General features: G+C 47.4%; 1 protein-coding gene across 1 annotated transcript; it reads right to left on the bottom strand.

The window, feature by feature from the left end:
• Positions 1-202: 202 nt before the first annotated feature.
• tnpo3 (transportin 3) lies at positions 203-14,216 on the bottom strand. Its single transcript, XM_027179171.2, has 23 exons — positions 13,723-14,216; positions 11,576-11,776; positions 11,380-11,453; positions 10,703-10,859; positions 9,976-10,119; positions 8,699-8,874; positions 8,448-8,586; positions 8,104-8,250; positions 7,561-7,668; positions 7,324-7,415; positions 7,066-7,205; positions 6,776-6,967; positions 6,568-6,659; positions 5,667-5,743; positions 5,358-5,418; positions 3,299-3,439; positions 2,941-3,057; positions 2,050-2,144; positions 1,787-1,943; positions 1,539-1,706; positions 1,357-1,469; positions 974-1,065; positions 203-880 (listed from the first exon to the last, which is right to left on the bottom strand). The coding sequence occupies exons 1-22, from the start codon at positions 13,843-13,845 to the stop codon at positions 1,005-1,007; spliced, it is 2,775 nt and encodes a 924-aa protein (XP_027034972.1). The 5' UTR covers positions 13,846-14,216; the 3' UTR covers positions 203-880; positions 974-1,004.
• Between the last annotated feature and the right edge of the window lie 146 nt (positions 14,217-14,362).

Here is a 14,362-nt window from a genome sequence, read left to right as displayed (position 1 = left end):
AAGGCTTATGGTTTGAAACATTACACCAGTGAGGACAGATTTCTCACTGGGACACACACACACACACACACACACACACACTGTACACGTGGTGACGGGCGACTAAACCGTGTGCATGTGAAGGGGTTCAGACAAGGAGGAGAAAAGCAGAGAAACCTTTAGACAAGTAGAATTCCAGCTGAAATGATGCTCGTACAAGGTCTTTCCTCACGGCCAATTTGATTTTATTGTTCATGAGATGGCTACACATTGCCGATGGGTTGTGCTTCTCGCTATGCCCCAAAAGTGGAAGAACAGAACGTATACATTTCGTTTTAATCCGATCTGTGACTCGTTCATGATGGTAAAAGTCCGCCAAATGTTAAAAAGATAAATCGAATCTCCGAGTATTTCCCTTCCACCGTCGTAAGTCCGTGAGCGTCCGTGTTTTTTTTTTCTTTTTTCATTTTATGATAGTGACAGCAACAAGCTGATTCTTAAAGACATGTCCATGAAAATAAATCTCTCCATTTTCTGTTAAAAAATGTCTAAAGTCTATTTTTTTTCTCTACAATGCGTTATGGGTTGCAACCAGGCACATTCTTGTTTTAATTTTTTTGTTTTGGCTGAATATGGGTGTGTACTTTCTTGCGCTCTTTAACAAGATTACTTCTTGTAGCTACAGCAGCATTGTGCTGAGCAAAGCGAGCAAAGGAAAGGAATGGACTTTTTTTTTTTTCGCTCCAAAGAAAGCGTTTCCTTTCGCTCCGAAGCTGCACGGTCTCTCGCTGGCGCTCCACGGTGCTCAAGTCCCATCGATCGCTTTGAATTTTTCCAAAAAAAAGCAGCCAATTTAAAGCCTCGTGTCGTCATTTCCATGTTTAAAAACACAAGATTTGACCTGGGGGGAAAATAAATAAAGAAAGGAAAATGAGAATGTGGACGTGAGTAAAAGTTGTACAGAGACACCACAGGAGCTGTTGGTGTATTTTACCTGACACTGAAGCACTGGTTTGTGAAGCCAGCTATCGGTAAAGCCTGGTGAACTCTCTCACTGCCCAGCACACCTGCTTACACTCCTCTGCACTGAACACACACAGGAAGGAAGAAGGGGGTTTAAATTTACAGCACTTTCACACATCCTCATCCTCAGCAACCTACATGTGATCTCATTTTATACAACTGGGGGTTCTGATCAATGACACTCGGTCATGTGGCCCAGGAGTTTTGCTCCAAACTAAGTAGCATGACATGATGTCTTCTGATAGAGAAGAAAAGACGTGTAAATGTGACCTAGAGAAGGAGACGCACCACAGTGTAGGTCTGAGGGATCGTTTAAGATGAAGATGTCTCTTTATTAGTCACTGATAAACTCACCTTGTGATCTGCTTGTGGAAGTCTGTCAGCTGCTTGTGAGTGACTGTTACAGCTCCTCCTGACATCTCCTTGGGAAGGCCTTTCAGCGCCGCCTCCAGCCAGCGGCAAAACACCTGGACAAGGACAAAGCATCAGCGCGGCCCCTAAGTGCAGGGGTATGGAAGACTTTTTAAGGCCCTTACCGGTCGGTCAAACAACATGATCTCCCAGAGCACTTCAGCCACGTCAGGCAGTGTGTATGAGGGCAGGCAGAAACAGCAGGTGTGGATCAGCTGTGTTACTAACTGCTGCCCGTGCTGATGCATGGCCTCACTGATCAGACGCTTCCGAACCTCAAAGTCGTCCTCGTGCTGAGAGAAGAGGACGGGGACAATGTTTAAGCTCTCGCCCACATTAGGTACTGTTAGTTAACACCTTCAGCTGCACTCACGTCATTAGACACGCCGGTGTGTATGAGGTCTCTGATGAACTTCATGACGCTGCAGTTGGCGTCCCGGTGGTCCAGCGTGGTGGCTGCGATGGCGCACTGGATGATGTGGACGATGATGTTGCTGCCTAGCAGTGTGACAGGACTGCGCTGGATGAACCTGAGACAAACCCGTTTTCACACACGTTTGGTTACTAATGACGTTTGCTGGGGGTCTGTAATGTTATTTACACAACGAGAAGTGCACACGTCTACACAATCAGTACCGAGTAGCGAGTCTGAACAGGTCGTCTACGGTGTCCGGGTGGTTGCGGAGGCCGTTGGGCTGCTCCAGTAACTGAAAGGTGGGCATGCAGAGAGCCTGTGGGGGCAAAATAACACAACACAAGATGAGTGGGAACAAGTGAGCAGTTTATGCAGTGCTCTAGTCACAGTGTCAGCTAAATGGCTCCAAACCTTCCTAAGAGTTTCTCCTTAAAGCTGTTCATGAAGCAGCAGCTTTATTTTTAATTAAATAAGGAATGTAAATCCTGTTAAGTAATAATAACCAGATCATACAGGTCCACACACTCCATGTCCCCATGTCCACACACTCCCCATGTCCCCACACTCCCCATGTCCACACACTCCCCCATGTCCCGTATCCACCCACTCCCCATGTCCTGTATCCACCCACTCCCCATGTCCCGTATCCACCCACTCCCCATGTCCCGTATCCACCCACTCCCCATGTCCCGTATCCACCCACTCCCCATGTCCCGTATCCACCCACTCCCCATGTCCCGTATCCACCCACTGCTGTCTTCATGAGGACAACAAGAGGAAGTGAGCTGCAGGTGTTTTATTTAACTCATGACTCAGGTGATATTTCTCTAGTTCATCACCGTTACATAACTAAACGTGTCATGAGGCTTATAAAGACTGGGAGGTTTAATAACAGCTCAACACTACTGCTAAATGACATGAACAGCACCAACACGGTCAGATGAACACACACCTACACCTACTGTTGTGGTTAATCAGCTGTAGATTCATCACAGTGAGTTAAGGGTCCTTTAGGAAAGCCCTGAAGTATCAGATTAATGTACACCCCAATGTCCCCTAAAGGTCTTCCTAAACCAGCAGGTTAATCAGCTACAAGGAGACGTGTGTAGCACCTGAAGCATGTCCAGCAGGCCTTGTCTACAGCCCTCCTCCATGCCATATTCATCCACCAGGATACTGCCCAGGTACAGGAAGCAGGAGTGTGGGTACACCTGGTACACACTCACCATCTGAAAGAGCACACACACACACACACACACACACACACACACACACACACACACACACACACACACACACGTCTTACTGAACACAAAGACACACAAACACCAATCCACACTGTGTACCAACACTCTAGTGTTCTCACACACACACACACACACACACACACACACACACACACACACACACACACACACACACACACACACACGCTCGCTCGCTCGCTCGCTCGCTAGCACACTCACACACCTGCGTGACGAGAGGTTGTAGTAGTGCGGCCGAGCCCTTTCCCACACAGCGCACAGCAAACCTCAGGCAGCGGCAGCAGCGCTCCACAATGCGGTTATCTGCCTGGTGTGTGTTTAACGTCTCAGACAACACCGGCCAGATCTGAGGGCAGAAATAAATTAGTCCTTATTCTCATATCACTGGGGTTAAAACTTATTCTCATATCACTGGGGTTAAAACTTATTCTCATATCACTGGGGTTAAAACTTATTCTCATATCACTGGGGTTAAAACTTATTCTCATATCACTGGGGTTAAAACTTATTCTCATATCACTGGGGTTAAAACTTATTCTCATATCACTGGGGTTAAAACTTATTCTCATATCACTGGGGTTAAAACTTATTCTCATATCACTGGGGTTAAAACTTATTCTCATATCACTGGGGTTAAAACTTATTCTCATATCACTGGTGTTAAAACTTATTCTCATATCACTGGGGTTAAAACTTATTCTCATATCACTGGTGTTAAAACTTATTCTCATATCACTGGGGTTAAAACTTATTCTCATATCACTGGGGTTAAAACTTATTCTCATATCACTGGGGTTAAAACTTATTCTCATATCACTGGGGTTAAAACTTATTCTCATATCACTGGTGTTAAAACTTATTCTCATATCACTGGGGTTAAAACTTATTCTCATATCACTGGGGTTAAAACTTATTCTCATATCACTGGGGTTAAAACTTACTCATATCACCGGCTGTGGACAGATAACAAGATTCTGCTGAAACCAAACCAAAAGATTTCTCGTCTAAACTTGTGTTTTATTGTAACTGTAATTTGGGGAAAATTTGAGCTTTCTGCTCTGAGCTTCATAAGAAGAATCATTAGGAGATGGTGGACATGGTGGAATCCATGTGATGTGTGTGTGTGTGTGATGTGTGTGCGTGTGTGTGTGATGTGTGTGTGTGTGTGCGTGTGTGATGTGTGTGTGTGTGTGCGTGTGTGATGTGTGTGTGTGTGATGTGTGTGTGTGTGATGTGTGTGCGTGTGTGATGTGTGTGTGCGTGTGTGTGTGTGTGTGCGTGTGTGTGATGTGTGTGTGTGTGCGTGTGTGTGTGATGTGTGTGATGTGTGTGCGTGTGTGATGTGTGTGTGTGTGATGTGTGTGCGTGTGTGATGTGTGTGTGTGTGCGTGTGTGTGTGTGATGTGTGTGCGTGTGTGTGCGTGTGTGATGTGTGTGCGTGTGTGTGTAGGCACAGAGAACAGTGGTATAGGTCAGTGTTTTAGAGGAAGTGCTCCATGTTGAAAGAACTGTTGCTAACTACACAGACCTCTGTAACACTACAGAGAAGTGGAACAAACTGTCTGTCTGTCTCTCTGTCTACTGTGTCCGTCTCTCGCTCGCTCTCTGGCTGTCTCTCTCTGGCTGTCTCTCGCTCGCTCTCTGGCTGTCTCTCGCTCGCTCTCTGGCTGTCTCTCGCTCGCTCTCTGGCTGTCTCTCGCTCGCTCTCTGGCTGTCTCTCGCTCGCTCTCTGGCTGTCTCTCGCTCGCTCTCTGGCTGTCTCTCGCTCGCTCTCTGGCTGTCTCTCGCTCGCTCTCTGGCTGTCTCTCGCTCGCTCTCTGGCTGTCTCTCGCTCGCTCTCTGGCGGTCTCTCGCTCGCTCTCTGGCGGTCTCTCGCTCGCTCTCTGGCTGTCTCTCGCTCGCTCTCTGGCTGTCTCTCGCTCGCTCTCTCCTTCTGTCTCTCGCTCGCTCTCTGGCTGTCTCTCGCTCGCTCTCTCCTTCTGTCTCTCGCTCGCTCTCTGGCTGTCTCTCGCTCGCTCTCTCCTTCTGTCTCTCGCTCGCTCTCTCCTTCTGTCTCTCGCTCGCTCTCTCCTTCTGTCTCTCGCTCGCTCTCTGGCTGTCTCTCGCTCGCTCTCTCCTTCTGTCTCTCGCTCGCACTCTGGCTGTCTGCTTTGTCAACAAATTTATTTGTTGTGAAATATTTTATTTGGGCAGATCTGGTGTTCAACAAGAACCTGACAGTGTGTGTGTGCGTGTGTGTGTGCGCGTGTGTGTGTGTGTGTTACCTCCTGGATGACTTTTTGACATGGGTGAACTTGTCCATTCTCTACATAAGGATTTGTGTGTCTAAACAGCAGGCAGCAAAGAGAAGACAAAATGAACACACACACGAGATGAAGCTGTTACACACTAAAGTCTGTTACAGTAATGTGCACAAATTATACTGCTAATAAATAAACAGATCAATAATGAAATACAGTCGACAGCTGGGGGTACGAGGTGTGTGTGTGTGTGTGTGTGGTGTGTGTGTGTGTGGTGTGTGTGTGTGTGTGTGTGTGTGTGGTGTGTGTGTGTGGTGTGTGGGGAGGAAATACCTGAAGATTACTGCCAGTCTATCCAGCCATACTGTAGGGTCTGAAGATTTTCCATTACTGGACTCCTGTGACAGCAGCTACACACACACACACAAACAAACACACACACACACACACACACACACACACACACACACACACACACACACACACACACAGTTAAAATAAACTTTACTGAACAATAAAAATGAAATATTCTCTCCAACCCTTAGAGACTCAACCCCAGTGAGCATCATTTAGGTTTTAGAGAACTGCCCAGTTCATCAGGGAGCCTAAACACAATGGGGGCAAATTACAGCATCTTCCTCCTCTAACTGCCCTGGTGACTTTTTCTGGAAGGAGGACATCAGCATGCAGTCCAGTAAAACACAGGTGTGGGGTATACTTTTCTGTATCTAGAGTTACAGGTGTACCTGAGGCTTGATTTTCTCACACACACACACACACACACACACACACACACACACACACACACACACACAAACACACACACACACACACACACACACACACAGAGCTACTCAGCATTAATACACAATAACACAGTGCTGCTGTTACACATGCTGGTTAAAGCCAGTGTAACACAGTGTATCAGCCCCCTCTGGTGTGGGTCCATGAGGACACAGGACTAAACACCTGGTCTAAGAGAACGCTACACAGAACGGCTCCTTACCGACTCGAGTCGGGTTTTATTGCAGAAACAAAGTGATTTGACTCTGAATCGACTCGAATCAATTGGCCATGTGTTTTCATCTTAATGTACAGGAGGACTGCAGGGTGTTAAAGGTGTCATGGTGAATCCTTTAATTTACTGTGCTTACGTCACATGGTGTGTGTGTGTGTGTGTGTGTGTGTGTGTGTGTGTGTAGATTATTAATAACAATGACGAGCCAACACCCACCTTCTTCAGGGCCATGACCTGAACAGAGCACAGGTCACTCAGACACTCTGCTATCTTCTCCAGTGGAAGCCGTGCCAGCACCAGCGCCGTGCCTGAGACAAACCCAACACATTTAACACCGTTGTCTCTTCCTTTACTTTATAAAGTAAACCAAACAAATGTCTCAGTGGAAGCACTGTCAGTAAACTGTGTGTGTGTGTGTTCATACCCTTGAGCAGGCCAATGGCAGCGTCCGTGTTGAGAGCGAAGGAATCCAGTAAGCGAGCGATGTGCAGCAGACTTTGGAAGTGTTGTGCCATGTGTTCCCGGCACACTGAGCACATGTTGTGGATGGCCTTGGCTGCCACCGAGGCCAACGGCTTCTCCCGCAGCCCCTTCATTAGGTAGTCTAGCACAGGATCTGTGTCAAACACACAGAACCAGTAGAATTATATCTAATGTCACCTTCACACATGGTGACCTCTAAGCTCCAGGATGATTTACACCCAGACCTCTCACCTAAGAAGCGTGGGTTACGGTCCATCACCTCACTCATCTCTCCCACCAGCTCGATGCTGGTGTAGCGCACAGCGATGTGCACGTTCTGAGGAAGGAGCACGACTTGTTCCAGCACTTCAGTCAGCGTGGGGTTGTTCTCACTAAGCACAGACACCGGGGCAGGAAACACATGGAAACGTTTAGATTTACACCGCCGTACAGGAACAGACTGAAATCTGTGGACATAAACACTGAGCCCATGGTGGGGCGCTCACTCACGGGTCTACACTCTTAGCAATAGAAGCCATTAAGAAGAGCACGGCTTCAGTGACCTCCCAGGGTGGGTTTCCCTCTTTTAGAGTAGAGTACAGCTAGAACACACACACACACACACACACACACACACACACACACACACACACACAGAGTAAATAGAGGAAACTCTACAAGGCAGTCCGGTCATCTCTGGTTAAACTACTACATGACAGACTAAATGACGATGTCCATCATCAGTACCTGTGAGAAACACTCCATCGAGCCTACGAGGAAGATAACGTCCTTGACGAGATCAGAAACCCTCAGTCTGAACTCCCCAAAGTCGTCCGTGTCTTCTGGGATCCCTTCCTGTTACACACAGAGCAGGATAACAGCACAGACAGACAAAAGGGAGTAAATGGAGTACATCATCCCTGACCTGCTGCTCACCCACGAGCTACATCATGTGACCTGGGATGTCTAGGAATAAGTCCGTTCTCTCTAAAAAACAATACGGCAGCACAACGTTTGTAACCTGTGGAGCTGATGAGACGTCTCCACGTTATGGTGGAGAAGGGCTCGGTCTGCAGCCACGGGGGCTCAGAAACTCACAGACCAGACGAAACGATGTGAGAGGCTGATAAACTCATACTGAATACAGAATGCTTATAATTTATTATTTATATTTATAATAATTAGCTAACATTGATATTCTGGGTTGCCAGATCTCTACAAAGTAAAGAATCTAACCCAAAAAAGGAAAGAATCACAGAGACATGAGTGCTATAAAGGGGTGGTGCTCACATGGTCTGGGTCCAGCTGACAGTGACGTGCCAGGCTGTGCAGTAGTCTCTGGATGTAGGGTTTGAAGACGCCGTGCAGTGCGGGATCGTTCGTCTTGTACAGGTGCTCCCCCAGTCGGTACCAGAAGTTAAAGGAGATTTCCACCACCTGATAAATAAATGTGACACTTACAAGCACTTCAACATCCTGAGCACACGAGCTTGTGTGGCATCGTGTTGTCTTTTAGCAGTGAATATAACTGGGCCTGTATTGTTGTGTCCCGCTTTATAAACGTGAGGGCCTTTCTCCTTGTGTGTGTGTAAGTGTGTGTGTGTGTATGTGTGTGTGTGTAAGGCAACACTAACCTCATACTGAGGATGTCCCGCACAAATGAGCAGAAGCTCCAGGGTGCGTAAATCACCCATACCTTGTCCCGGGCTCCTGATGGTTATATCCAAAAAGGTCTCACACAGCTCGGTGAAAATGCGGCAGTAATTCAGCACCCTGTGTGTGTATGTGTGTGTGTGTGTGTAAAAGAGAGAGCACATGGACATCAGACTTTCTGGTGATGAACAGTATCTACAGAGGATGATAATGAAGGAGAAAGCTGGTTTACTTGTCGAGGTCCTCTCGGGCCACAGCCATGTGGTAAGCTGTTTCTAGTGTTAAAACGCCCTGGAACAGCTGCATGGCCAGAGCCACGTGTGTGTCTACATTCTCAATGGCGTAGAGGGCTGAACAAACACAGTCAGACGCAGCTTCGTGCAAGTTAGTCGGGGACTCGTCCCTTTGCTGCAGGGAGAGAGAGAGAGAGAGAGAGAGGAGACACACAATTATCTTCAAAACAAACACCACAAAAAAAATGGACCGGAAGAAGTGGCGAGAAATAAAGAGACGGAACAGGACAGAGGTGTTGCATCATGACAGGATTCCACCTTTGTACTGTGAGTATCGGTGAAGATCACTGACGAATGCTACGTAGTGATAAAACAGCGAAGAACAGATACTATACACAGGATTCCATAAAAACCGGCCGAGTCGACTGCGCGGTGAACCCGTGAGTCGACTGCGCGGTGAACCCGTGAGTCGACTGCGCGGTGAACCCGTGAGTCGACTGCGCGGTGAACCCGTGAGTCGACTGCGCGGTGAACCCGTGAGTCGACTGCGCGGTGAACCCGTGAGTCGACTGCGCGGTGAACCCGTGAGTCGACTGCGCGGTGAACCCGTGAGTCGACTGCGCGGTGAACCCGTGAGTCGACTGCGCGGTGAACCCGTGAGTCGACTGCGCGGTGAACCCGTGAGTCGACTGCGCGGTGAACCCGTGAGTCGACTCCGCGGTGAACCCGTGAGTCGACTCTTTGTGGGATTTGGAGTTCAAACGAGAGCAGGGTGGCTGTAAAGTAAACTATAACACAATGCTGCCTTTATCAACACTCCTGGGATGAATTTGGTTTTATTCAAATAAGCCACTAACAACACTTACATGAGGAGGCAAACACTTCCTGGCTTATCATTAAAAAACAACACACATCCATTTTAAACCCATCAAAACCCTTACAAATGACATAGTTTGGCCAAAGTAACCTGCACACATAATAGAAGGAGAGGTCATGTGCACCCCTGGCCATCACACGTGTGTGTGTGTGTGTGTGTGTGTGTGTTTCTCTTCCCCAAACGGTTACCACAGAGTCTGACACACACAGCTGTACAGACGGTCTTTGTGTGCTGTAACATTATAATTTCCCTTTCACTGGAACTAGGAGGCCCAAAATAAACTGGTCAGGATGTAACCTTCATACCTGATGCTTACTAAATGTAGTGTGTGATGTTTGGGCCCATGCCCAGGAGCGACAGGACACAAACAGCAGAAATGGAGGGATATTTAACACTTACTAGCACTTGGAATAAAACCACCAGGAGCTGATTATTAGCCATGAAGTTGCTGTCCAGCACACCCAAGTTAAACCAGCTGCCCAGGCAGCGGAACACTTTAATAAGCATCTTCTCATCGCTCCCAGACTTCTCCAGGCAGGTCATCTGGTAAAAGACAAAGAATCCCAAAGTGAATGATGAGATTTCTGCAGCTGCGTCCACTTAAGTGTATGAAAGCCTAAAACTGAGTAGGTTAGAGAATGCTGCAATCAAGAGGAAACTAAAACGTAGGCGAATGGCGATACTGTGCTCCGGGACGGCCGACATCTGTGTAGTCAAATGGTCTATTTATTTATTGTTTAATACCATATCAGTAGCAGTGGCTATATAAAGAGGTGATAAAAATAAACATGAATAATAATGTTAATAACAACGATCAGTAATTACATCATCGTTTTCATACACTTACAGTCAAAGCTTTACAAATACACAAGAGAAGAAATAACGATAACATTTACACACAATCGTTACATTTAGTCTGTGGTAAAAAGTCTTTTGGGGAACCACAGATGACAAAGGTTTTCCTTCACCTTTCAATAAATATTGCTGTGTTATTCTTGAACGTAGTGAAATATTAGAATGATCAAGACCTAAATCATCATCAATATCAATTACAAGAGCACTATGAAAGACCAGAGCATCTCTGCTGGAAGGTGAGGTGGTTTAGTGATGAAGGTGTGAGGCTCACCAGCAGAGTGACCACAGTGGTGGAATAGTAGGCAAGGTCCTCTATGATCTCAGTCCGTCGGTTAGCGCCTATCCTCAGAGATCGACTGTGCACTTCCTCTGGCAGCACTGTGAGGATTTCGATCAGAAACGGCATCGAAGTCACGTCGTTGCTGTACCTGAGGACAGGAGAAGAGGCGAGAACACGGGATCATTCCATTTATCTCAGTGGCATTAATCCACTTCAGCTGAACACCTTTAACTGGTGAGGCATGAAAGGAAAAATCTTAAGATCTTTACATTAAACGTGTTCCAATAGTTTGGCTCACCGAAATATATTTGGGTGGTCTGTCACTAAAGGTGATGTTTAACACTTCTAGTTGTAAGTAGACACGGAAGCTGAAAGCTTAAGCACAACGTTCATCTTTGGTGTAAAAGCCTTGCTGTTCTAATACTTTTGAAAAGGAGGATGCACAGACTGGGAAGGGCTTTAAATCAACCGGTATGTGACTAAAATGACACATCAGGGGTGTGGCAAAGGTTTAGGGGCTGCTCGACTGCTGTGTTTGTCTGGAAACACGTGGAACTAGATCCATCCCTGCTGCTGAGATGTTAGGTGGGTAGAGAGAGAGAGGGAGAGAGGGAGAGAGAGAGAGAGAGAGAGAGAGAGACACAGAGAGAGAGAGAGAGGACTCTTACTTTTCTATGAGGGTGTGAACACAGCCTTTCCATGACGCCATCTGCAGCGCGAGGTCAGCGATTGCCAGGGCGAGCTGGGGAGGACAAAAACACACGAGGATAAACTCCAAGACGTCTCGTTCGGTCAGACACTTCACCGTGGACCACCATCAGGAGACTGGTAGCCGTGTAAGGTGCCTGGAAACAGAAGTGTTACCTGTGTGATGATGATGGGCGAGAGCTCTTTGAGGTTCTGAATGTGGGAGAGCAGAGAGTCACGCAGGGCGAGGTGTGTATCTTGGGGAAGCTCAAAGAATGCCGTCTGAATTTTCATTTTCATGGTTTGCGCGGCAAAGTAACACGATTCGACGTCCTGCTTCATCTGCAGGAGCTGGTCTGAGATCTCCCAGGCATACATCTGTACAGGAGAAAGCACATGTCGTATAAGGTCTTACACCTAGGCCCTACAGTTCAATCCACACTCATGATGACTCAAAGGATTATTGGGACATTGCTACTGCGTACAGCGATGACAGCGTGGGCCTTTAACTGACCAGCTGTATGCTCTCTGGTGACTGCTTTCTAAGATTACAGTTGGTGAAGGATGAATTTAGGAATGATATCCAGTCTCTATGTTTAGCGCCTCAGATGCCAGTACAGTAGCTGTGCCTCGCAATCATTAGCTCCCAGAAAACCCACATGGAGAGAGTGTCACGACACCAACGGTGAATACAGACAGGACGTGACACTGACCGCGATTAGACAGACAGGCAGACAGACAGCATGCAGACAGACAGACTGCAGACAGACAGACAGACAGCATGCAGACAGACAGACAGACACAGACAGCATGCAGATAGAGAGACAGACAGACACAGACAGCATGCAGATAGAGAGACAGACAGACACAGACAGCATGCAGATAGAGAGACAGACAGACACAGACAGCATGCAGATAGAGAGACAGACAGACACAGACAGCATGCAGATAGAGAGACAGACAGACACAGACAGCATGCAGATAGAGAGACAGACAGACACAGACAGCATGCAGATAGAGAGACAGACAGACACAGACAGCATGCAGATAGAGAGACAGAGACAGGCACACAGACAGAGAGAGAGACAGACATGACAGGGAGACAGACAGAGACAGACAGAAACAGGCAGACAGACAGAGACAGACAGAGAGAGACAGACAGACAGAGAGACAGACAGACAGAGAGACACAGACAGAGAGACACAGACAGAGAGAGAGAGACAGACAGAGAGACACAGAGAGAGCGACAGGCAGACAGAGAGAGAAACACAGACAGAGAGAGACAGACAGACAGAGAGATGACACACTTTACTCTGCCACAGTGTGACGAGCTTTACTAGGGCTTATGTCACTTATGTCACTAATGGCACCTTCACTGTAACTGTCAGTTCAGTGTCATGGTGAAGGGAAATAACTTCTTTTCCCAGAAGCTCTTTACTTCTACGCTGTTTCCTGGTAATATACCTCAGGTTGCACATAAACAACTTCCTGTATAGGCCACACCCACTTCTGGTTTAAACGGAACTACGGAAGCAGACACGGACATGCTGAGTTCGACACACGTTTAAACGCATCACACACGTCGTTGTAGACAGGAGGTGACGTCACAGTAATAGAAACCGCTTGTAAACGCCACGTTCGGCAGCTTTTAATTACCGGGCGCTGTTTGTGAGGGACAGCTGCCGCTAGGGGGCGTGTTTATGGTGTAACACCGTTTCCGTATAAACAGTAAAGTGACACAGAGAGAGAAAGAGAGAGGGAGAGAGAAAAGAAAGAGAGAAGAGAGAGAGAGAGAGAGAAGACAGACAGACAGAGACACAGTGAGAGACAACCACACACACACCCACACACACAGTGTTATATGTAGTAGAACCTGTATGTACACTAACATGTCAAAGCTAACATGATCATTAGCATAACTCTGTGTTGTTCGGCCCTGAATGAGACTGCTGTGTATTTCCTGACTGAAGCCCTTGTGGTGCGATGAACACATTTAAAGCCTGTAAAGTGTCACATTTGTGCACACATACGCTGTTGTGCTTTAGCTAAGTGTGTGTGTGTGTGTGTGTGTGTGTGTGTGTGTGTGTGTGTGTGTGTGTGTGTGTGTGAGCCGCCCGTTTGCGCAACAGCATGTGATGTAAAACAAACCGCTAAACACACAGTGTATAGACGGTGTGTGTCCTAAAGAGCAGCAGACAGACAGCTGTGTATCCCCAGGCCCTGTACACACACATACACACAGTACACACTGTATACACACACACACACACACACACACACACACACACACACACACACACACAGTACACACACAGCTAGCATACCGATCTCTGCAGCTCTCCCAGCCACACCGAAGCCCGCTCCTTCCCGCCGGGGTTCGGGTCGTGATACAGCGCCTGTACAGCCTGGTACACCAGAGCCAGAGAGGGTTTCCCACCTTCCATCATCTCGGTTGTGTCTAACTAAAGTAGCTTAATGAACACAAATAACAACACAGGCCTCACTCTCCTTACTGATTGAGCGCCATCTCAAACAGACGCAGAGAAAGCGCGTGTACCCGACAAAGCCATCCGGGTAGAAACCAGCGCGTCGGAACTGCAGTTCCTGACAGATTGTTTACTCCTTTTCTGCGTGCTTGTCATGTTAAGTGTGTGTGTTTAGGGACAGGTACATGTGTGACACACACACTTTATCTTTAATGATCTCACAAACGCTGTGAATATTGTAGAGAAAATAGTGAAAATACGTGAAGGGTGTGTTTGCTGCTTTCGACCGGGAGGCGTTTACTCGTAAACTCGGAAATTCCTACTCGGAACGGCGTCCTCGAGCCCGAGTTCCTCCGACTTGACGTCACCGCAACATGGCGGCCCACAGCGTTAGAGCCGTAAACACAGCAGTAACACTGAGCAGTGAACGTGTTACACGGTCTATATAATTATTTACTTCATTTATGTACACATATAC

Source organism: Tachysurus fulvidraco, chromosome 19 (assembly GCF_022655615.1).
Source record: "Tachysurus fulvidraco isolate hzauxx_2018 chromosome 19, HZAU_PFXX_2.0, whole genome shotgun sequence".
Lineage (NCBI taxonomy): Eukaryota > Metazoa > Chordata > Actinopteri > Siluriformes > Bagridae > Tachysurus > Tachysurus fulvidraco.
Note: the sequence above shows the minus strand (reverse complement) of the source record. Positions and strands in the feature narration are given on the sequence as shown.

What these genes read in the sequence shown, in the direction of transcription:
- tnpo3 (XM_027179171.2), bottom strand. Translation starts at nt 13,845, where the DNA reads ATGATGGAAGGTGGGAAACCCTCTCTGGCTCTGGTGTACCAGGCTGTA. An exon ending in CGCCCATCATCATCACACAG is followed by an intron (nt 11,454 to 11,575) that starts GTAACACTTCTG and finishes TGTCCTCCCCAG; the next exon opens with CTCGCCCTGGCAATCGCTGA. An exon ending in GCCCGAGAGGACCTCGACAA is followed by an intron (nt 8,587 to 8,698) that starts GTAAACCAGCTT and finishes ATACACACACAG; the next exon opens with GGTGCTGAATTACTGCCGCA.